The sequence below is a fragment of the Budorcas taxicolor genome, chromosome 12 (assembly GCF_023091745.1).
Source record: "Budorcas taxicolor isolate Tak-1 chromosome 12, Takin1.1, whole genome shotgun sequence".
In the NCBI taxonomy this organism is placed as follows: Eukaryota; Metazoa; Chordata; class Mammalia; order Artiodactyla; family Bovidae; genus Budorcas; species Budorcas taxicolor.
The window spans coordinates 25,729,261-25,754,564 of NC_068921.1; the positions used below are offsets into that span (position 1 = coordinate 25,729,261).

Consider the following 25,304-nt stretch of genomic DNA (forward strand, 5'->3'; position numbering starts at 1 on the left):
TCAGTTGTGTCCAACTCTTTGCACCCCCATGGACTGTATCCCACCAGGCTCCTCTGTCCATGGGGATTCTCTAGGCTAGAATACTGAAGTGGGTTGCCATGCCCTCCTCCAGGGGATCTTCCCAACCCAGGGATCAAAACCAGGTCTCCCACATTTCAGGCAGATTCTTTATTGTCTGAGCCACCAGGGAAGCCCAAGAATACTGGAGTGGATAGCCTATCTCTTCTCTAGGGGGTCTTCCCAACCTAGGCTTCAAATCAGGGTCTCCTGCATTGCAGGAGGATTCCTTACCAGCTGAGCTACCAGGGAAGCTCATTTTATCATCGGAAGCGCATACAAATGGTGTTGCTTTACATAGCCTGGAGCTCTATTAAGAAATGACTGGAGGGACTTCCCTGGTGGTCCAGTGCTTAAGACTTCACCTTCCAATGCAGGGGTTGTGTGTTCAATCCCTGGTGGGAGAGCTAAGATCTCACATGCCTTGGGCCAAAAACCCAAAACGTAAAACAGATGCAATACTGCAACCAAATTCAATAAAGATTTTAAAGATGATCCACATTTAAAAAAATCTTAAAAAGGCAATGGCAAATCCACTCCAGTACTCTGGCCTGGAAACTCCCATGGATGGAGGACCCTGGTAGGCTGCAGTCCATGGGGTCACTAAGGGTCGGACACGACAGAGTGACTTCACTTTCACTTTTCTCTTTCATGCATTGGAGAAGGAAATGGCAACCCACTCCAGTGTTCTTGCCTGGAGAATCCCAGGGACGGGGGAGCCTGGTGGGTTACCGTCAATGGGGTCTCACAGACTTGGACACGACTAAAGTGACTTAGCAGCAGCAGAAGTACCCATATAATTTGGGAAGTGACACTCAGTGAGGTACCACTCTATCTTGCTTCCTCTGTCCCTTCAAGGCAGAACCTCAGATTACACCAGAGATAAGACACTTGTAAGACATTCAGTAAAGACACATCATTTCATTTCATCTCATCAAATGTTTAAATCCTCCTCAGATTCTAACTTAGATTCCAAGGCTATTGTTTCATTAACCAAAAAAGAAAAGCTGTTTTCCATGTATCTCTGAGTTTGCTCTTGTGTTTAAAACTCTAGAGCCTCTAATGCTAATTCTCTGGGACTGTCCCCCAGCTTCTCTTTCACCTGTTGAGCTGGGAAGTGAATAAAGGGAGGGTGGTCCTTCATGCATCCTGCATTTGCACCCCTCTTAAAGAGCACTGCTTACTCCGCATTGAGACCAAGGCTTCCAACTCCAGATCTTCTGGGCCTCATCCTTGACCAGTCCTCCCCTGCTCTTTCAACTTTCTCTCAGTCTCTCTTCCACGGAAACTCTTAACTAGAAGGAGAATAGTTGACTAGTTGTTTGGCAAACATGCCTTGTGACTTCCCACTCAGGCCCATCTCTGCACCAACATCGCCCCGCCACACACACACCTGTCAGGACACTCTTACCAGCAGGGACCTAGTGGGATCCTGGATTCCTTGTGAAGTCGGTGCTCACTGGAAACTCATCCTCTCTCCCCAAAACTCCTTTGGTGTTTCTCGCTGAGCCACGTGGCTACACTGAGTGCTAATAGCTCTTTTCTTACCTTATTGGCCTGTTTTACTGTTTGGTGTGGTGTGTGACCTCTGCCTCCCAGTTAGCCCGGGAGGGTCTGGCAGATGGCAATGCTATCTTTTCCCCGCCTAACCATCCCCAGCACAGCCCTGCACAGAGTGGGGACTGCACACAACACTGTTTCCATTCAGGTATCATCCCACCTAAATTTACTCCAGTCGACCTTCACTTCATATCTCTTTCCACAATACAGAATTTAAAAAAATTTTTGAATTCACCCTGCATCATTGGAAAGCCCTCTTCGTCTAGATTTGATTTCAGATGTGTCTTAATAAGCAGGATAAGTGTTCACTCTCCTAGCCATTAATAAAGCAGCACAAGAAGGGCATAAATTGAGCATCCACTGTGTGCAGGGCGCTGAGCCAAGACTTGCACTAAAGATTACAGAAAACATGAAAGATGTGGTACAAGAGGGCAAAGATTCAGTTACACATAAACTTACCTGTGTGTGTATATACACACACTCACAGGCACACAAACAAGGTCACCTAACACCAAAGAGAAGAGAAACAGTGCAAATATATATAATGAAAAAGCATTAGGAGCATATGGAAGAACTGTTGTAATGAATGGTGCTTAACAGATGGGACATGTTTTGGAACAGGTGATTAGGACCCAAATTTTGAAGAAAGAGAAGGACCACAGGGTCCATAAGAGCAAAGCCCGCGCCTGTTTTTGGTCACTATTATTTCTTCATCACTTACTGTAGTGCCCGGCCCATTGCAGGCATGCAGTTACTATTAGCTTAATAAACAAATAGCTGAATGCTGAAAAAAGGAGTAAATCCCATGTGGAGGGACCAGGGAGCAAGCTTGCTGTGCTTGGAAAGCAGCAAATTTATTTTCCTGGGTAGAGCCAAGAAATTCCATGCAAAATTATGGAGAGGAAGTAGGGAAGGAAAATGATGAATGCTGCTGAAGTCTTGCCAGAATTGATAGCAACAATTGTATATTTATTCATTTATCCCACAAATATTTACTAAGCATCTGCTATGAGCCACAGTACATGCTAAGACCTGGGGATTCTATAGTGCACAAAACACACTTTCTGTCTTCAAGGATCGTGCAGTCTCTTCAGCACGTGCTAGTAAATGGTGGCACATAATTTTGACCCTGGTTCTTATTATTCCAACAGTAGTTAGCAAAGGAGAGAAATCAGTCCAATCTTCATTGTAAATGGCTCTGGCAGAGAGGAGAAGCCTTAGTTCAAGTGAGCTCCACTGTGGAGTATGTCAAGGGCAGCAAGGATTAAAAACATAAGAAAGGGGGCTTCCCTGGTGGCTCAATGGTAAAGAATCTGCCTGCCAATGCAGGAGACACAAGTTCAATCCCTGAGCTGGGAAGACCCCGCGTGCCATGGAGCACCGAAGCCCGAGCACCCTGGAATCCGCTGCTCTGCAACAGGAGAACCCGTCACAGTGAGAAGCCTGCGCGTCACAGCTAGAGAGCAGGCCCCAATCTCCGCAGCGAGGGAAAAGCCTGAGCAGCCAGGAAGACCTGGCACAGCCAAAAATAAGACACAGAAACGCACACAATTAGAAAACGTAAGGAAGAACCTTCCCCCTGGAAAGCTGCCTGGGATTATGGAGTGGCTGATCAAGTGGCTGTGGAACCAGACTGAGTTTATTTAGGGGTTCCTGCCTGAGCCCAGGTCCATCAGTTTCCTCTGGCTGCAGGACAGAATTATGGGCTAAGAGAATAAAACTCTTGTGTTAGGGGGGAAAATTTTTTTTTAGATTCTTTTTTTTTTTGGTTGCCCAGATTAACTTGCTCTTTGACATATGTCTCTAGAGTGATGACTGGAATCAATTTTACTAATAACCAAAAACAGAAAAATTTTATTTAGGGACAAAGTAAGAGGGTGAAATGACAGAGCAAATTAATTTCAGAGCAAATGTGAACAAGAGGGAGCCCTTGGAGCAGTACTTCCAACAACATTGTTTAATGAGGGGACACTGGTTGGTTTCTTCCTGAAACATTATGAATTTTAAGATCACTGCCTGTTACTGGAATATCTTGGCCTCATTTCCCATTTATCTCATTTTTTTTCTTCTCCTTTTTTTTTTTTTTATTTCTTTCCTCCAGGACGACGGCCTCCCAGAAAATGAACATCAGCTGTCAGTAGCGGGAAAGATAAAGAAGCATTTCAACACAGGCCCCAAACCGAATAGCACAGCAGCTGGAGTTTCTGTCATAGCAGTAAGCATCTGAAATATCCACCTATAACTTTTTCAAAGCAATCCACCTAAGAGACAGGCATTACTCAGGAGATTCCACCCAGAGACAGCAGAATGGGTCATTTCTTTAGACAGCTCGACCATGGAAAGCACTGGGGGAGGTCTGGGGCTTATATATATATGATGTGTTTTTGCTGATCATTTCCGCGGGAGTTGCATCATTATCCAACACCTCCAGGGTGCCTTGCAGTATATATTAATTTCATGATTTATTTTTTAAAGCAGAAAACTTCCCCCACACTGGACTCTGTGCCAATGCAAACTTCTGGGCTCTGAGAAAAAAAGAGTTCCTAGTGTCCTTTTTCCAGGACCTGGGAGGGAAGGGGAGCTGAGACATGGCAGAGAGAGGTTGGAACACTATAGATCTTTGTACAAGACTTAAACGAAGGCCAAAAACATGGCAGGATGCTTACCCACTGAGATTTTCAGTGAAACTGAATTGCTGTGAACACCCAAAGAAATCACGATTTCTTGCTCCTTAGAAATGTCTGTTTTCAAAGTGGAGAGTCTTTTAATATTTACCATTTTGTTGATGCGGCTGCACAAGGCTTTTTTTTTTTTTCTTTCCCTCTGTTCCATACATGCAGACATATACTACACGCAATTTGATAGCAGCTCTAGGCAAAGATTAAATTGGGCAGAGAAATAATGAAACCTCATACTTCCTGGTGTCATATTCCAGAGTAAATATATTCAAGTCCCAGACTACTTGAGTTTTTAATAATTTCCTTTTTTTCCCCCCCAAGTGTGTACATTTTACCAGTGTATTCATTGTGAAATCACTTGAGCTGTTTTTCTTTTCCAAACAAAAACAACTTAGGCACTGTGTCAAATTTTTAAAAGTTTTTGTGCTACTAAGTACACATCATTCTTGTCAGCAATACTGAATATTTAACTACTTCTACCGGTGTTTTTCTTTCTCTCTCTTTTCTGTTTTTGGTTGTTTCAGAACTCCAGAAAAGAGACAAAGATAAATGAATAACCTATTAGATACAAGCAGTCTCAGATCTGGGTTACTGAATATTTGAGAGGAGCTTCCAGAATTTGCAGGTGGCACGAGGGCATGCATACACTTCCCTGGACTGTTCGCATATCATGATTTTTGACTGAACCCTTTCAGCAGGGAGTTACATGACTATGAGTCAGTGGCTCACGAGCATACTGACAGCGCTAACTAGAATGCGTCCTCTTTCCTGGTGCTCCTCTGTGCTGCTGGGGGTTTAGTATACAAGCCCTTGTTCTGGCCCTATCTCTCTGGTTCTTTCTAAGGAAATTCAGTGTAGAAGCACAGTGTCCTTTCTGTCTTCATCAGTGTTCTTTGTTATCAGCTAACATTCAGTCAGTAATTTTTGAAAGTAACAATCTCATGGTGCTTCTCAGGGAAACCAGACATTCTATCCTCTGCTTTCATCATTCATTCAAGACATAAGTCTATTCCAAAATGTTTGCTTCCACAGTTTCCTTTTGGAATGGACTGCCAGCACGCTTGTCCATGAAAAGAACTGCTTTTCTGCTCCTGCTGAGGGCTTACAATCGCTAGAGAGGGTGCTTTTCCCACCTGTCATTCTGGGGTTTGTTTTCGTTTTTCCTGGCCTTTTATTTTAATTAGTCTTTGGTTAAGTTTGCCTTGGTTGCTCAAGAATGCTTTGTGCACAGTATTCTGGGAATCTTATGGAAATCTTATAATGACTGAGAGCAGGAACTTCAGGGAAATTCTCCAGTGGACAGACAACACAGATAAGAGGGGAAATCCTACTTTCATCAAATATGGATAAATTTTGAAACCTATTCCATATGAGTTTATTAAAACTTCATCTAAGTAGATCTCCCCCAAAACCTTCTGTTAGTATTTGAAGATTAAAAGTCCACTGATACCTTTCTAAATATCATGACTGGACCATTTTGAATGCAATTTAGTATCAGTTTCTCAGTTCATCACTAACATATTTCCATGGAGATTGTACCAGCTGGTAATAAACTTATAAACTGTAGAATGGGCTGTGTGATGCTGAGTTGTGCATTAGTTGCAAGCTGATTTAATCTCTTTATCCACTACAAAGTTGTGAAAAAAATCATCCACTTAACTCAGGTTCAAAATAATTGACTTTTTAGAGAAATAACTGAAAAAGTGCCTTGTCAAATTCTAAAGCACAATTCATATGTTGACCACTATGATTGATATTTCAAATGAAAGAGAATATGGCTGTAAATTTCAGAGAGTATTTCAGGAGGCGCTCACGGGCCATGATAGATGCATGTGTGCATCTTCTCCAGAATGCTTCTCCCTCATATAAATGTCCACACCCTCCATAGAAACCTGAGGTAGGTCACCAGGTACAGGATGGGAGTTAGAAACCAGCCAGTTTGACTGCCTTTGTGCTTAGCTTTCAAAATGGCACTGGATAAGTTAATGTATGCTCCATATCCATGTTCCCATTCTTAAAGTGCAAAAAATTAGACTCAGGGGACCATCGCCCGGTGAAGGAGCCCTGGCATTAAAAATATCCCAACTCAAACTAAAGTTTAATTGCAAAGGAATGACATTCTGCTGTGAGGCAGAATATAAGTGAGAGGTAGAAGGAATAGCTTTCATAAATGATGCGTTCTATAAAGATCATTTGACAATTTAATAATGAATATAATTATTGATTCACCCACATGATAGAAATTTCTGTAATAATTACACTGTAATGACTTCTATTTGATAGGTATAGGGGAAAAAGAAACTGATTTCAGCATAGATTTCATTCAGACAGAATTTTTTTCTCATGGGCATGTATGCTTTTCCTAGAGGCTATCAAATGATGTATTTTCTTTTAAACTTCCATGATTATAAGACTATTTTTTTAGAAATTATATGCACCCTTTAAAATTCAAAAATATATATACTGTCTAGAATGGTGTATCAATTGGCTTATTGTTTTTTTTTTCCTTCAGAAAATCAGCAATTAAACTATTGGTCTTTAACTGGTAATTCTCTTCCCTTAGTTAAAAACCTCACTGTTAGAAACCTCACTATCTGCTCATACAGGGATTCATGACACTTTTTCTTTCTCAGAGTGACAAAGGAAAAAAGAGCATATTGTCATAACAAACGGACTCTAGTCACAGCTATCATTTATGACATGAGGGTAGTTTAACACGCATTCATGGTTCTAAACCTTAATGTTTTCTGTTCGTGTTGTCATTTTCTTCTTCTCTGCCTCCCACCCCCTACATGATTAAGACCAAAGACAGGACAAATGATAACTTTATATTAAGGTCCTCGAGTTGGTTGGGAGAGTAATTACCCACTGGAGGCTCCCAGGGATCGCAGGGCCCTTCTCAGAGGAGGAGAGGTGTCTGGCATTAGGTTAGATGGCGTGACTGGGTGGAGCCCACTGCTGTCCTTATAACTGAGACACCCCGTCTCCATTGTTCCCTGCTGCCTCACTACCTTTCCCAGTAGTTGGGGGATTGAAACAAAATCAAACCAAAGAAACCCAGAACAACCAGAGAAAGGGAAACAAAAGGTTATTAAAATGCAATTTATAGACGTAAAATGGAATTAGAGATGACATTTTAACGGTGGACTTCTTGAGAGCCGAGGGAGGGGAGGGAGGCGTTATTAGATTTGCTCAGCTTGATGAAGAACCGATGACTCAGATGTCAGTTCCAATTTATTTTTCCTCATTTAGTGCTGTTTATTATTTTAACCGGTAATTTTCCTAATGCTTTCAAGTTCTTATTTTGCATTTTGCTCATGCAAATAGAGAATTTCAGTCTAATTGAACAAATCCATACTAATCAGTGTACTAATAATTGTGATAGTGGGCAGCTTCCTTCTGAAGGCGGGGACCCCTGCGCTGGAGCCATTTCCGGATGCGGTGTCATGGGCCGCCTTGCCTGTAGGTGGCAATAGAGAGCCAGTTACTGAGTAGCTATCCCTGAGCTGAAACAGAAATGCAGGCCTTCATCTTCCTTCCAGTACACAGCAAGTGTACTTCGATTTTTTTTTTCCCTACATAAAACGAACTGTACTTTTTTTTTTTAAAGATTAAAATCTCACAGTGCTGTTCTGTGAATACTGGAATAGCCTAGTTTGTCATCAGAATACCAAATCTTCTGAGCAGTTTCTAGTTTAAATGACGGGTGCCCTGGCACGTTTCTGAAATGCCTTTGTGAATTTTGTAGTAGAAACTGTCCTCAGCATCATTGCAGTACCACACTTTAAAGCACTCATGAGGCTCTCCAGAAAGAAAAGTGGTCAGTTTGCTTCCTCTCATGGGCAGAACGGGGAGTCGGACGTAAGGCGTGATTACTGTTTCTCAAATTTGGGGGATTGAATCTTTTCTTCCTAGGAAGCCAAAAGCTAACATCTTATTCCAGGAGGGACAACCTTGAGAACTTATCCTGTCTTCTATTTATTGTACCTTTTGTCATAAGCACTTACCTGTACATGTGCATTTTTAATATACAGTGAAAACTTTCATTTTATTTTCTATAATTTCTTAGAGAAAATTTACTGTTTTATACTGTATCTAGTTTAGAAATGTAATTTAAGAGTAGCTTTGCTTTTGAAGATTAACTCTGAGAGAAATCCGAAGTGCTGTGATTCAAAACTCGATTCCTTTCATCTTTTATTTTTTTTATGAAGGCCTCAAATTTAAGCTTGATGGGGTAAGATTTTTTGGCGGGCGGGGGGTGGAGGTACCAATCTGCTTTCTCTTAGGTGGCTAAAGCTGATTGCAACACTTTATGGTAAGGCATTTAACACTGCTCTAGAATATGAAGAGGTGTTTGTCTTTTGAAATTGAGAGGATATTATTAAATGTGCATTCAAAAACTTGTTTGACAAATTAGATCTTTTCTAACAAATTGGCCTCCGAGATACTCATGAGGGATTAGTGTCTTTTCTTGCCTTTTTATTTTCAATGTATAGATTTAGGGTATTAGCTAGTCGCCCTGCACAAGAAGCGTCGTTATTTCTATATACATATATAGTCAGTGAAGAACAGCTTGGTCTGGAGTCTTAATCCTTTAGCACAATGTCGATCCACTGAGTTGCCCCCATTTCTCTCTGCTCAGCTGGACCACGGGTTTACCATCAAGAGATCAGGGTCTTTGGACTACTACCAACAACCAGGAATGTATTGGATAAGGTATGAGATGGTGCAGCTCAAGTCAGTGTTTCCATGGCAACGTGCTGGCAGTCTCCATTAACCAGTTCCTTCAGTGGATAAACATGCTTTTGATTTGTTATCCAGTCCATATGCTGCTTTATCAGTTTCATTTTAATCTTGATTGAGATGCCACACCCCCTCATTCCTTTTTTTCACCCATTATTCACACTGACATTTGCCAGCTTTCTTTCCATTGCACATGCTCAGTATCAGTTCTCCTTACAGTTAAAAGGACAGTATATTTAGTGTTAATGTCAAAGCATTTTCCTGATGTTGCTAATTAAATCGATGATTTCTAGTGTTCTTCTGTCCCTTAACAAATGAAAGAAAAATAGTACCTTAGTATATATTCTATAGAAGTATATACTGTCATTTTAAAATCATCAAGCCCGACCTTGACCTTAGTAGATGGATGAAACAATGCATTTACACCTTAGTCATAGAAGCTCCTCTAAAACACAGTGAGCTATAGAATGCATTGTGTGTGTTGGTAAGCTTGTGTTTTCAGATTCTCCACCTTTTTGTTTCATTTTGTTTCTGTTTTATTGTTACCTCTCTCCCCTTGGAAATCCCTCTATGTACTAGCTATTGCATGAATTTATTTTTCGATATTTTGTAACTGTCAGATTACTTAGCTGGCTTATCTGCTCAAGCAAAAGGGACTATGGGAGGTATTGATTTTTTTTTTAACTGGGTTAAGAATTCTATCCAATCGTTTTCTATTCTGGTCAACTGCCCTGGCATTTCCTTCAGAGGGCATTGTTTGTGTCTCTTTAAGTTATCCACAGGCAGGATGAGTTTTGATGATTTGAGAAATGAACTCTGAGAAGTCCTAGGCAACTTTTCTCCTCCATCTTAATGTTTCTGAAATGATCTCCAGGTAAAGCTCCACATTTTAGCATTTGCTAAGAAGAATTCTACTGGGTTTGGCATTTCCCCTCAAATGACAGTGCCTTATACTGTTTCCAGAAATAGACTAACTCATTAAAAAAATAAGAATAATATGTATAATAATATATAATTTTAACCCCCAGTTATTACTCTTTTTTCTACAATTAGACAATAGGATCAAAGCCCTTAGAGAAGCAGACAAAGCTAATCTTTGACAAACTATCCAACTATCTAAGATTGTGGCCATTTCTAAGCCTGCTAAAAACAAAAAAATACTCAAATTTCAAGAAGTGTCTTAAAGTCAGTTTTACACAGCAGGCATTTGTATCTTCTGGATGGATGTACATGCAGGAGTTGCACTCCTTTTTATTTACCTAAGTAAATAGCTTTATAGATACAGAAAGAACTTTGTTTTATGTTTAACCTTTTTTTTTTTGATGGGCGGATGACTCAGTCATGGTTTGTGCAGACTCTTTTTACATGGAAGATGATGCATCCAGTTTTTTACTTTTTCCTGAAATGTAATATACATTCTGAAAAGTGCACTCGAGTGCACATCTCAGTGCATTTTCACAAACAGCAGCCCCGAGAGGAGGCACAGAGCATCTCTAGCGCCTCCAGAGGACCCCTGCCCCCAGGGCTCTTCCAGGAGGGCCACATAGCCCCGAGGGCAAGCTCTGACCTGGAGTCTGCCCGCATTAATTAGTCTTGCCTGGTTTTGTTCTTTATATAAATCGAATCATGCGCCACCCTTTTTTTAATCGTGTATCTCCTAACCTCAGGGATATTAACCAAACATATATGAGTATAAAGATATACAGTTAAAGATAGGTATCAAATGTGTCTAATTACAGTTGTGCCTATTTGTATAACGCAAATGACAATATATATACATTAATTTTTAAAAAAAAATCTCCAGATAATTATATTACTAAATTTGTGGGCTTGAGGGTGGGTGCAAAACCCCAAATAAACACAATAATTAATAGATGTAGCCAAGGCTAGAAAAGGCCATTTAACTGAAATCCTAGCAGTGGTTCCCATCAGCAGACAAAACGACACATCCCTGAATAATGGGCAGGAGCAGATGGGAGATAATCTCTTTTTCCTTCCACACATAAACTGCTCTGTTTTCCAGCTGGGGGCAGTAACAACAATGTTTATAGTTAATGCTGTACTAAACAGCACACCCAGTATGTAAAGCTAAATTGGAGAAATGATGCTAAAAACTCATCTGCGTATATGCTTAATTAGGAAGTTTTATAATGCCATTTAGCTCCAGAACGAACACACTCCCCTCACTGATTGCAAATGCTTGCCTTTTATCTCCACGGAAGTGGGAGCATTTGTCTAACCACGGTGGCAGCCAACTCGCAACATAAACAATCATTTCGGGCGGAATGTCCCCGCTCCCAATTGTTGTGTTTACAAGTGCTCCTGGCTGTTTTCACTGCTCTGAGCAGAACACTCAGAGATGGGCTTGCATTTGGTAAAGCAGCTCACATCAGGGCAGAGGCTGAGCGAGCATCTCTTCAAGGTGCCCAGCATTGGCAGTGTCCCTCTTAGGAGGCTTATTGCTGATGGTGGAGAAATGGGGGAGGGGAGCTTGTTCCTCCTCCTCTCATTCGGTCGCCTGCCTTGAACACAGAGATGCTTCCAGGCTGTGGCCAAGGGAGCCGCATCCTGCAAGGCTTCTTTTTCCAGGAGACCTTACTCTTGTCCTCCAGAGCCTTGGGTGACCCTCTCCCAGGAATGGGCTGGCTGGGCCATTCCACCTTCTCATGGAGGGGACTCCAAAGGCCCTGGAAAACACTGACATTCTGTTCCATTTTTTCCTGCCTGAAAATGCAACCTTATCCAAAGGGGAAGCAGTCATCCCCATCCCTGCTTTTCAAGGGAAGCTGCCCCCTGGCAGGTGCTGTGCCCAGCAGCACATGAAGAAGAATTCCTGCGTCTTCTGCACACAGAATGGGGCAAGAGCCAGAAACCAACTGAATGAAACAAGTAGCAAAGCAAGACACACGCTAAGAATGCCACATAACATAAAACGCGGAGTAGAGCTAGGACGATAGGGGGCTGGAGTTCCAGCCCTGACCTGACTCATGTGCACCCTGGATTCGAGCGCCATCCTACAACAGTGAGTAATGAGGCAGAGCCGCGGCAGCCACGCAGCCCTTGTAGCTTATTCAATGCTGCCGTGCGCTGCTGCTAAAAGGAATGGGTCAAAGGCATTTTGCTCGGTGTAGGTTTGAAAGATCAGTTCCCACGAAAGCCAGAGAGAACTCCTCACAGGGTGAAGTAAGTAAGTAAGTGAAGTTGCTCAGTCGTGTCCAACTCTTTGCGACCCCATGGACTGTAGCCTACCAGGCTTCTCCGTCCATGGGATTCTCCAGGCAAGAATACTGGAGTGGGTTACCATTTCCTTCTTCAGGGGATCTTCCCAACCCAGGGATCAAACCCAGGTCTCCCGCATTGGAGGCAGACCCCTCCAAAGACACATGAGAGGTTGCAATAGGTTGCGAAAGTTGGCTTGGCCTTGCTCTGCCCTTGAGAAAAGTACCACAGCCCCCAAAGAGTGTCAGAAGTGCGATAGGAAGGAAGGGCAGGGGTCTTAGTTCTAGCAAAGGATTAACTACTCTCCCCGACCCTGGCCTGGGCCTCCCTCAGCAACAGAAAGTTTAACACACAGAAAAGGCACAGACTTAAACTTCGAAACCACCCAGACTGTGATTACAGAGAAAAGTATAGAGAAAGTATGAGGTCTGGTTTTACACCTGTCCCATGATACTAAAAAGTGAGTTATTAGGTTCAAAAGCTGAGCAACAGTACTTTGTCTTCTATTGATAGTTCCACAAATGGTCATTAAGAGAAACACAGAACTAGTGAGACATCTGTATTATTTTACCAAGTCAAACAGGTTGCTCACTATCTGAGATTTTATTTTGTTTCATTTTATTTTCAGAGCCCCTTTGAGAGAGGATCCCTATATATACATATATACATAAAATCTTTTTAAAGCTTAATGTATTTTATATTAGAAAAGAGAAATTTGCATGGCATTCCAAGACTTACTGATTGTGTATAAACTGAAGTGAAATTTTATGTTTTCCTGAAAGTCTTGGTAATTTGGTATTAATGGGAAATTTTGTGGTATTGTACTTATTTTAATCTTGCCTCAGCACCTCTTTTCCTCTTTATGATTTAAAAAGCCATATACCTTCTTTTATATGTAGTTGTTCCTGAATATTTTGATTCCACATGTTCGCCAGTGATTTCACTGATAGAATGTAGGTTTTATGGGGTATAAACATGTAGGAAAGAATGATCGTAAAGAACTTAATTGAAAGTATTGACACACTGTTATTTTGTTAAGAAAGAGTGCAAAATATCCATATGATGAAGTCAGACAATTCTCAAATACATGTCAGACACGCGACACTCCTAGAAACTAAGGAGCCTTGAAAATCGAGATGATCGCAGCTCGATTAAAGATGGGCAGCTCTCTGCATGGAGAGCCTGTGGCCTTGGTGTTGAGAAGCCCTGTTTTGGATCCAGCTGGCAACCCACTCCAGTACTCTTGCCTGGAAAATCCCATGGACAGAGGAGCCTGGTAGGGTACAGTCCATGGGGCTGCCAAGAGTCGGACACGCCTGAGCGACTTCACTTGTGCTACTTCCCTGTGTTGTGATCTCAGGCAAGGCATGCGTTCCTTCTCTGATCTTCAGTTTCCCCACCTATAAAAATGAGATGGGTATTATCGACCTTCCACATCTGTGGCAAGAATTAAATGAGCTGCCTGTACAAAAGTGCCTTCACAGACTCAGCCCAAAAGAAGAGTCCAGAAAAGACTGCTCCAAGAGAAAGCCATCCATTCCACACAAGAGAGAGATTTTCCTGAGAAAACTCATCTCTCTGCAGAGCAAAGCATTTATTATTAAAGTAGAACCATGACCTTTTTTGATGCTGTGATTAGAACAAACTTGAATAAGCTATATGTTAGATTATTCATGAATTGAGGGGCATTAAATTTCACTTAAAGTAGTCTATAGCCCCAAATCCTGATGAAGTATATGTTTGTTTGTTTTTTTAAGTATATGTTTAATTAAAAAGTTATCCTCTAGGACAGAGATTGCCATGTTATAGCCAATTGCCTGAATCTAGTGCACTGCCTGTTTTTGTAAATAAAAGTTTATTGGAACACAGATTGGAACACATTGGAATGGATTGGAACACATCCATTCACTTATAACCAACCTATGGCCACTTCCACTCTACAACGGCAGAATAGAGTAGTTGTGTCAGAGAACTATAGCCTGCAAAACCTGAAGTATTAATTATTCACCCTTTCCAGAAAGAAATTTTCTTCTCCTATTCTAGTAGGAAAAGGTACCACCTGGTGGGCTTGTTAAAAACTGTATAACCACCACCTAGTGGAATAGAATGCCTGGCACAGAGTAGGTGCCTCAATAAATATTTGCTAATAAATAAATGATTGAATTTTCCAAGGAGGGGACCATTAATAGAGAAACCTTGAGTTTTTGAGAATAAATGTGTTTTTTAAGAGTTTGGGATATCTGAGAGCCTAAACAATCAAATCACATATGAAATGCTCCACAATTACATCAACCCAGGAGTAACAAAAAATTCTAATAAAAGGAGTCACCCCTTAACCCACTTGCTTAGTAAGTTCTAAATTTCCATAGATTTTCTTAAGATAAACTATGCCTGCAGTTGTCCTTTAGTTTATTAGCCTGATGAAGGAAGAGCAACATGGCAGCCCAGCTTAACTTCTGCTGTGAGACAGTCAGGGGTCATAGAGCAGAGGAAGCATGTGAATTCACCCTCTAGAAGCCTGAGCTCAGCAAGGGGCTATCATTTTAACCTATGGATAGGAGGCCACTAGAAACCCTCTGAAGAGCTGGACAAGATTCTGTTAAGAACCAGATCAGCGGGAGGAGCCTGTGTTTATGAAGCGGTAGAGAAACCTGGGGCACCCCTACCCCAGGACATGAGAAACCCCATTTAAGAGGCTGGTGCCTAGGAAAGAGCTTCAGAGGCCGACAGTTTCATTCCATGAAGCCCTCTGTTATCTCCTTCACTTCAGGGAAATACCATGTCTCAGTCCAGATACTGCACAACGCCTGGCGAGACCCTCAACGGATATTAAAGCAAAACAAAATAAAACTGTAATAAGTATGGCCGCACCCAAAAAAAGAGAAACAAGTAGGGTGATACATCAATTGAGGTGTCAGCTTAATTTTACTAGCAAGCAAAACATTTCCAAAGTGGCAAGCGAATCATAACTCAGTCCCCACAGAGTAAGGGCGAGCGAAGGAGAGGGTTCCTGAGATTAATGCCCCAACAGCTGCATCCCCGGCTCACTCTCCTAGGTGGTATGAATAATGGATGGGCTCAAAGGCAACATGCACAGTAATGTTCTTTTATTAATGAAATGAAGACTGTTTGTGATAGCTAGCAATAAATTTAGAAATGTAAAAAAGGAGGAACAGTAACTGCTTGCCTCTGAAAAATGCAGTTACTTAAATCCAATAATTACTGCCACATCAGAAAGCATCGCCTCCAAACTTAAATGAGGTGTATCTCTTGCAGGTCCGCCATGACAAATACTTTTGATCCACAGACAGAAGGCCTGTTGTTTACCGAGAGAAAAACAGAACCCGTTCTAGTAGATAGATGGTGATATTAAGCATATTCATGGCATTTCATAGGTGGAAGTTCCCCTGGGGGTGAGGCACTGTAGCACCTCCCATCATTCTCTGCACTGCGAAATAGCTCAACCGACGTGGTGGTTAGGAAATGTGCCCAGGGTCACATAATCAGCTGAGGCAGGACAGAAGGCTGCTCTCCCCAATTCCCCCTGCTGCTGCTACCAAGGGGCTTAGGCTACAGCTACCAGGCAAGGCAAGCATTGCACAGATGTGGGTGACTCAGCCTGGCAAAAACAAAGTCACACCCCATCTCCTGTTTTCACTTCATTTCTGACCTTCCGCCCCCATGCTGTATTTTTCCCATAACATAGGCCAGGTGGGTACAGCCTAGGTGTTCATGCTGCTTTCCAAATTCGAGGTCAGAAAGAAGGATTTCAAAAATCTGAGTACCGTCTAGAGTAGTTTTACTGTAATAGAAGCCACCACTGGCCAAATTCATTTGGTGAATCTGTTGTTAGAATACATTTCCTTGGTCTTATTCAAGCACTGTCTCTCATTTGTGCATGCCTGGTGTTACAGGCACCAAAACATGATCAGTCTGAATTTCTTTAAGAGCTTCAACTGCTATGTGCGTCCGCCCATGAGCTGCTGAGGTAACCGGCATGATTTTACCATTCCTCGGGTTTCACATTTCATCCAGCAGCTCCTCAGGACACCCTGATCAGCAGGGGCTTGCAGTCTGAGGTAGGAGCATGTAGAGTCTCTTCTGTGTAGAACACGAGTACATTTGTTACTCCGTCTCACTTCCTTTGGTCCGTTGTTGGTTCTGTTTATCAGGATCCCCCAGTCCGCTGTTAGCTGGCTGTAGCCCCGTGCACTACAGCCGTCATTGTTGAGTTCATGTGTACAATAACTAGATCAGAGCTTCCTATGTGGTTACTACTGGTCAACTCCAGCATCTCAAGAGATTGCTTGCTCACCTCTAACCTGTAATAATTAGCACCAAAATGTGATAATGCAGGCTTCAGATTTTCTTACGAGCGCTTAATGAAGTGATAACTTACTGAAGAAACACTTGGGAATTCCACAGCAAGTCCATTCATGTCTATTGCACAGAGCTGCAAACTGTGAGCAAAATAAACTCATGAAATAATAAATCCGTTAGAAAGTCTTAAGTTTTAAAGGAACATCAAGGCTGGGGACAACCTTACCTTATAAAGACAGGTGTTAGGGAAGAGAGACCCTATTTGCTTGATATCTGGGAAATTTTTGTGATTGAGAAAGAGGAAAGCAGGCTTTCAGAAATGGTTGAAAGAGCCTGGAATTTAAATCTATGAGGCAGCACTTTCAAAGGGAAAATTATGAATGTTTTCTGGGGAGAAAATGACCAATTGGATAATAAATATTTTTGTAGCATTATTCTTAAAAATTACGTATTGGCATATTATTCTTATTCTTTGCAGAATTCATCTGTCCTTAACTACCTGTAGGGGCTACAGAACTTAGCTGAAAAACTTGAGCAACACAGATTTTAGAGGAAAGTTAATTTTATAGCCACAATTAAAATTCCAAAGAGATCATATATGACAGAGCTTATTGTGATAAGAAATTGGACCACGACCTAAGGTTATTTAGTAGATTAATAGGAGTATAAGAGATTATTAACTTTATCTGATGTAAGCATTTGATCATATCTAAAACATAAACTGCATTCTTAAATAGTAAGACTCACAATATTTTTAACTTCTTACTCTTTTATACTATAGAGTTGCTTGGGGTTCTGTTTTGTTGTTATTCAGAAAGTACATAATCATCTAAAATAATTTAATTATGTATTAGCTAAGAGATATTAATATACCCTTCAATGTGTGCCACAATTGGCTAGGCAGTCTGGAAAATGCAAAGAAGGAGCTTGCATAGGATTTGAAAACGATGCACAGAAAAGACCTGGGTGTAGTAAATGTCAAAAGTCTGGTCAAGCCAATACTTGCCTGAGGGATTTAGAAAGAAAAAAGTGTGATGTAGAAGGTGAGATTTGATGAAATCTTAGAAAACAGAAATGTGAGTGGGCAGGAAGCGAGAGAGGGTGATGTCAGGTTGGTGAAGGCCTTAAGCCAAGATGCAGAGACGAGCGTGACTGAAGCATCTGCAGAGAGCTATCAGTTAGCACTGTTGGGGTCTCACGTGAAGAGAACCCAAACCCAACTGGCTTTCAGCAAAAAGGAGAAGTATGATTTTATACAACCTGAGAGGTTCAGATGCGGCTGTGGCTTCAGTCATGGGTGGACTCAGTTGTCAGCAGGCTGGCTCTTTCCACCCCTCCTCTTTGCCTCCCTGTAATGGCTTCAGTCTGGAGCTTCACACGGTACCACCTCCAGCCTGGCCACCCTCTCAGCTGGGAGTCACTGTGAGTCCAAATCATTGGGTAGTCTCCTCTGGCCTAGGAACTGGGTGGGGTGCCCATCCTGAACCAACCACGGGTCCTGGGGAACGCAGTCAGCACAGGCTTGCTTCTGGGTCACAAGCAACCCTGCCCCGCCCTCTGAGATGGAACCACAGACTGCGGGAGCAGGGGGTGTCTGAAGGGAAATAGATATGGTTAACTACAAGCAGAGCAAGCGGGTGCTGCGTCTGCTAATGGGGACACTGAGTGTCCTGATGTCACAGGATCATTCTGAGTAATATTGAGAACTAGACGCTGGGAAATTTATTGTTAGCACATTGTGACTGCTAGGACAAGGAGTCTGACTGTACGAGGAACTGTAAATAAATCAGTCCTGGGCAGACTGACCTGTCAGCTGGGTGCGGGACGGCCTGGGGTGTGCAGGAGGAAGGGAGTGCCAGGACCTCTGTTATACTCCCCCACAATTAAAAAGCTGCACGTCTGAGAGCATCTCCTTTGTGCTGTGAACTGTGGAGACACAACAGACAGGATGCCCAGACCTGATCCTAGCGTCCGCAGCGTGGCAGGGAAGACAGTGCTTCAGAGTCAGTCACGGTACGGGCAGGGTGTGCGGTGATAGCTGTGCTGGGCTTCATGGGAACGCGGAGAAGTTCTTAAAGTGAAGCTCAGTCCCTCGAGGTGGAAGCAGAGTGAGCAGAGGCCCAGGGAGCAGAGGCCTGGGGGCAGTGGTGTCCTCTGGGTCATCTCTGAGAGCAAGTGTGTTGGGAGCCCTAAGCCTTGCTTGTGGAGCCTTTGAGAATACTGAGCAGACCTGGGTGGGCTGGAAACTGCCCGCCTGTCATCATGCCCAGGTGTCCCTCAAAGTTCGCAGGCCCAGAATGGGACTGCATATGCGGGGAACCCTGGCCTGCTGTCCCTGAGAGAGTTCTCGGGTCTCTGGCACAGGAAAGCCCTGGGCTTTTGGCCTTGGATGCTGCCTGTGGTCTGTGTCTCCGCCCCAGCTCACTGTGGCTGGGGACTGGAGAAGGCAACCCCTGGAGTGCTGCGGCTCCTTCGAGTTCTGTTTCAATAGGCTTTAGAGTCAGCGGGAAGGAGCTGCCCGAGCCCGGAGGAGAACCAAGTTCTGTCCCTCTTTGGTGACAAGGGCGGGTCTCTCTGTATGTCCGGGCCCAGGCAAGGCCCCAGGCAAAGAATGCTTTACAAATGCTTTCTCAAAGTGGAGTCTGTACATCCAGCAGAAACAATCATCACACCCTTTTCCATGACCTGTGATCATGACATGCTATGTTTTCAACAATAGAAAGTGAAAGTGAAGTCATTCCGCTCAGTCATCTCCGACTCTTTGTGACCCCATGGGCTGTAGCCTACCAGGCTTCTCAGTCCATGGGATTTTCCAGGCAAGAGTACTGGAGTGGGTTGCCATTGCCTTCTCCAGGGGATCTTCCCAACCCAGGGATCGAACCCGGGTCTCCCGCATTGGAGGCAGACGCTTTACCCTCTGAGCCACCAGGGAAGCCCAGGAGCTGCTGTCAAGATCTTGGAGACTCAGCACAACTGAAAGCCCAGCAGCATCTGAGCGCCAGGGCCGAGCAACAAAGGCCAGCGTTTAAAAGCTGCTCACTAGGGAAGGTGGCAGGAGGGGCCAGAACTGACCGCTTAAGAGGGACAAGCAAAGGGCTGGCCAGGCAGAGGGACAAGGAAGGGAGAGAATATGATTTGCCCCGAGAGCATCTGGAGGAGTGAACGTAAGGGAGTGGTGCCATCCGAGCTGTGAGCGCACAGACGGGGCATTACGGTGTCGGTGGGGAAATCGCCTGTCAGTGGCTGCCGCCAAGAGCAACTTGGAGTGGGTTGAGTCCCTGTGGGGAGATGAGGTAGACGTGGAGAAGGTGCTAGTGAGGGAGAGAAATACTCTAGGTTCTAATGTGAGCTGGGTTCTGCACCGCTTTCCTCTGACCTGTGCAGTGCCTTCATTTTAAAACCTCTTAGATTGAAAAGAGAACAAACAAGCCACCACCTTATTTTCCTGGGAGTCTTTGCTATTTCTATTTTTACCTTTTAACAATGCAGGAGGGCGGCAGGGGTGTGGGGTTATCCTTGCTCCTTATTTACCTGAGAACTGAGTAAATGGTTCCCACAACCCGCAGTGGACTGAGAGCAGGACTCCAAATTTCTAACAAAACCCAACATGCAATTTTCTCGGCAACACTGGGGAACCTCAGTCTGCTAGTCAGTATTCAGTTTGATGCCAAGTGATTTTTTTCTTTCTCAAGAAGGTAGAAATAGAAATATTTTTTATTACTAAGAGAAGAATTTATATTACTCTTGAATTACCTACAGGGTGGTGTTTATGTACATCAGACTAAATAGACTCCTGCTTTTTTATGTTCAGCTCTACACAAACACAACATTTTCAGTTTACTTTGAAAGCAAAATACCATGTGTTGTAACTTAACAATGTTTTAAATAAAGTTAGGAATTTAGGTTTATGATGCTGAAAAATATCACAAAATCGGCGGGTATAAGACCAAGAGGGCCTCACGTATAAGTACATGAGGGCCCTTAGAAGTTCAAGAGGTCGGTGAATCAAAGGTAGGCATTTCAACACACCAGTTATTGAATTATTGTATTAACAAGCCAGTGAAATGAGAAGTGAATTATTAAAGTTTATCTTCCTTATTGATTTGTAACACTGTTACTCAACGTGTGGGTAGCTTTTAAAGCCGAGCCGTTCAGCCTAACGAAGCCATTTACTGTACTGATTCTTCACACTGCCTCTCTTTCTCTCTCTATTACTTCATTTTGTAACTTTGATTGCCCCCTTTTAGATCTAAGATTGCTCTAATGCTACATTGCAATTGTATGAGGGGCTTAGTTTTCACTTTGTTCTCAGAACCCGGCTGGCTATAAATTTATCTCTGTTCTTTGAAGAAGTTAACAGTAAATTTCCAAGAGGAAAAATGGTGGTATATATCCCTGTAGAGGAAAAGTAATCTCTTAAAAGCAGAATAACCTCCAGGCTACATCCTTTTAAAGAGGGACTTTCAAACAAGGATGCCTTCAAACTTTTATGTGTGTTCTGGATTTTTCTTCAGGCTTTGTACCTGCTCTCTCTGTAAGGTCTCTCTGTAATGAGCCATCCTGCTCACACCCATTAAATCTGTAATGAAGCCATGCCCTTCCCAATCCTGATGTCATAATAACTTCCAGAGCACATCCTGGAGACGATCCCGAGGTTGCCTCCGGAAAAGGAGGCAGGAGTTGGAATCCTTGACGCTGAACCTCAGTTCCGTAGATTCCCATGTACTACAATGAAAATGAACTTTGTAGAGGGAAATCCATGGGAAGGTTTCCATCAGGTTTAATTGCATTCAGAGCAGTTTTCAACGTCAGGCGCTGGTTCATTCAAATTAAACCCACCCGTCCCACACTCCCTCATCAACAGATAATAAGATCATTTAGAATGAGGAGGTGCTAAAATAACGGGATGAGCTTGTGGCTCTGTTTCCGAGTCTGACAACTTCATCACCTCTCATCTTTTATTATACAGCTGCCTGGAGCTGCATGTTGATGAACGAGGCACTGCCCGGTGTCCTCGCATGTCAGACGCACAAGCCCTGGGCTCCCGTTTACCGGCGGGGCTGGGGGAAGGTGGGGGCGGGTGTGTCTCTGGATAGGCTGAGAGCAACCAAGGGTCACAGATGTGGAGCTCAGGGAAGTCTAGGGAGGGCGGGCGAGAGGCTGAACCCCCACATCATCCATCCTGCCTGTGCCTGCGATGTCACCACGAGGGGCTCGCAGGAGCTGCGTCTTGGGGAGCAGAGGGCACCCCAGCAGTGGTGACTGTGGGCACCATAAGTGAGCCACTGGGGACGGTGAACTTTAGCCAGCATATTTTTCTGACCTCAGAAAGTTCCATCAAGTATCGTGTGTTTGTGTGTGTCTCTGTGTGTGTGTGTTCGCCATTTCCTTCGGCCTAATTGTCCTCTTTCTCATTTTATGCCCCTGCTAGACCACCGCTCTTGATAAGGAGAGGCAGGTTTTCCGACGAAGACGCAACCCGGATGTGAGGAGCCGGTACAAGGCCCAGCCAGCTCCGCCGGAACTCAACTCGGAGTCGGAAGACTACTCGCCGAGCTCCTCCGAGACTGTTCGCTCCCCAAACTCGCCCTTTTAATAAGACCCTTTTACTCGAAGTCCTAGCTTAACCCTTTGAGACTCTGAGGTTTGTTTCCCCCCACCCCCAAATTTATGTCAAACAGTTTCATCTGATCTACCTAGCACTCAATGCTTGAATGGCCGAGCAGAACAGTGTGTTTTTCTGGTATCCTTGTAGCGGTTTCCTTTTAGCTGAATGAGACTGTGACATGTTGTTGGTGAAGATGACAACTTGCTGCTAACTGGGTCCTCAAAGGGTTAAGGCTATCTTGCGACTTTTAAAATGTATAAGCAATGAATGTTTTCATCAGTGGAGCTAGGCTCTGCAGTATGTAACACAGCACGTGTTAACCCTCTGAGTGCATGGGATTTTATGGAGAATGCTTGAGGGAATCTTTCAGGCCTCGGGAGTTGTATGCACGTTTCTTGACTTTGCTAAAGATTAAGGCGTTATTAGATGCTGAGACGTCCAGACAGGAAGAGTGCCTAGCATGCTGTCTTGCTTGTCCTGTTTTTGTGGGCTTAGAACATGGCAGGTTTATAACTTCAGCATCAGCATCCCTTTCCTCTTCACAACCCTATTAAGAAAGGGGCTTTTTTAAAGAAAGAGGTCTAACTGCCAGCTGCCCTGAGTCCTGCATCCCAAGGGAAGGGACCTGGGTCTGTGGCCAACAGCCTGACCCAGGATATAGACGGTGGACCCCCTCCCCCAAATCACCCCCATATGAAGACGTGCTGATGATGCCCCGGAAATGCTGCTTCCATCTCAGCTGCTGCTACTGCCAGTGCAGACCCTCAGGAAGCCACCATAGCTTGCCCTGTACATGGTGAGTCAGGGTCTGCCTGCTCAGCATGAAACATCTACAGGAAAAAAATAAACAAACTGGTGGAAAAGCAATAAATTGCCAGGTGCTCTACAGGGCTGGAATGTCAAACAGGAAGAGGCAACAAGACCCTGTCCTTTGTCTCATCTGCTTTTTTCACACAGTTCAGTCTTCATTGTGAGATCCACACAGAGTATGAAGTCTATACACAGAATATGAATCCATACACAGGAGGAGCGCCCGGGACTAGGCGCCCAGAGGCAAGTGCTTTGCAAGGTGGCCAAGGAGAAAGCAGAGAGGACCAGCAGTCTAGAAGAGTCTCAAAATGCTTTTTAACGAAATAAACCATCAGTGAGATGATTCCACGTGCACCTTTAGGTTCCTTACATATAGTCTCAGGGAGAACAGGATGGGAGACCTAGAGGGTATCCCTGAGGATAAAACCTCCGCTCCCTAGGATGACCTTTATATAGCACTGTCTTTAGCTGTCCAGAGAGAGATGCTATTTTCTTTCTTTGGTCCAAGTCCTGTCCAACAGCTGTATTTCACTCCTGTTTCCAAATCTTTCTCCCCAGCCCTGTGTCTCCCCTGGAGTGTGTTATGCTTGGAATGGGGGCCTGCAGCAGCCTGCGGTCACTGCTTAGGTGCTTAGGGAAGAGGCTGGCCGGGGTGTTTGGCAAGGCGGGGTTTGTCCCAACTCAAATGTCCTCCTAAGGTTTGCTTCGCTCCCTGGCCCGGAAGACAACCATGATGGCTCATGAAATTTGCATCTAGATGGCTGGATAGCACTCACTGTCTCTGCTCTGAGGTGTACTTCGACACCTGAAAGTCTTGAAATGTGTGTGCGGCACTTCCACAGTCAGTTCAGACACAGATCGGTCTTCAGTGACCGCCTTTTACTCTTCAGCTGATAAATGTATGGTCTCTATTACTATCGATTTTAAAATCACAGCATGCCGTGACTTCTGCACCATGGTCCCCACCCCCCCTCGCCGCCCCCCGAGTTTTTGACTCTTTCACGTTTAGGTTTATCTCTTCTGTGTTGTCTTGCCGTGTAAATATTAGGTCATTTACTGAGAGCACCCCCACCTGTTTTTTAAGAGAGTCCTGAAATCTAACACACAACATCACAAAGTAGCACAAATCAGTTGGGTTTTCTGGCGAAGAGGGGGCGGGCAGGACACCAGGAAGGTATGGTGTGTAGGCAGATTCCAAACAGAAAAGTGCTCAGAACTGGTCAGAAATCACTGCTTTCTCTAGAACTCTAAAGCAAAGCACTATTCAAAGTAAGACGAAGGAGCAGCTTCCTAGATTGGCCTCAGTTAGAAACGTGTGAATATGAAGAAAGCCTGTGTGCGGAGACCTACCTGCAGTAAGACTGTGGTTTTCCTTGGGCCTCCCTGGTAGCTCAGTTGGTAAAGAATCTGCCTGCAATGCAGGAGACCCCAGTTCTATTCCTGGGTCAGGAAGATCCCCTGGAGAAGGAATAGGCTACCCACTCCAGTGTTCTTGGGCTTCCCTTGAGGCTCAGCTGGGAAAAAAATCCGCCTGTAATGCGGGAGACCTGGACTTGATCCCTGGGTTGGGAAGATCCCCCGGAGAAGGGAAAGGCTACCCACTCCAGTATTCTGGCCTGGAGAATTCCATGGACTGTATAGTCCATGGGGTCACAAAGAGTTGGACACGACTGAGCAACTTTCACTTTACTTCCCTTTCTTTCTCTGAATTACTGCTTTTCCCGTGGGCACTGTGTGTATGATGCCGGCATCTAGCGTACAGACCTTACAGTGCATGGCTCAGGCCTTTTCCACCCAAGTCTTGAAGGACTGTGGACTGTGTAAAGCTGTGGTGTGTTTCCCACGACACTGCAGAGGGGCCGCTTGGAAGAATGCAGGGCCGTTCAGCATGGGGATCCCAGCGCATCGCTGCAGAATTTGAATGATCTATGCTGAATAAATAGTGGAATGCGACCTGTCAAGTAGAAACATTGAGTAATCAGATGGAATGCAATCTTTTCAGCACTAAGCTATCAAGATCCTGAATGTCAGAGATGTACTCAGAGGGTTAACAGACAAGCACAAGGCATGCTGATTACGTGGGTGTACCCAGACTGCTTTTGCTTCTTAGCCAGTGCTAATTTTTTTCACGACATTCTTGGGATAGTTCAAGTTTGAAATAATTAAGTGGTGGTGTTCTTTAAGGAATTTCTATAACCAAATTGATCTTATTTTTTATTTCACTTTATTAGAGAATAAATATGTACCATTATGGCAGTGTATCTCTGTACTTATCAATTTACTCATTGCCACAAGTGTCCCCATATTTT

At 43.8% G+C, this 25,304-nt stretch overlaps 1 protein-coding gene across 1 annotated transcript in view; it reads left to right on the forward strand.

Moving 5' to 3' along the window:
• The window catches only part of DCLK1 (doublecortin like kinase 1), a 343,943-nt gene extending 321,753 nt beyond the window's left edge, over positions 1-22,190 (forward strand). The window contains exons 16-17 of the mRNA XM_052650125.1: positions 3,719-3,832; positions 22,009-22,190. Coding sequence (XP_052506085.1) covers positions 3,719-3,832; positions 22,009-22,173 — 279 coding nt within the window. The 3' untranslated portion in view covers positions 22,174-22,190. The remainder of the gene's footprint in view (positions 1-3,718; positions 3,833-22,008) is intronic.
• The last annotated feature ends 3,114 nt before the right edge of the window (positions 22,191-25,304 follow it).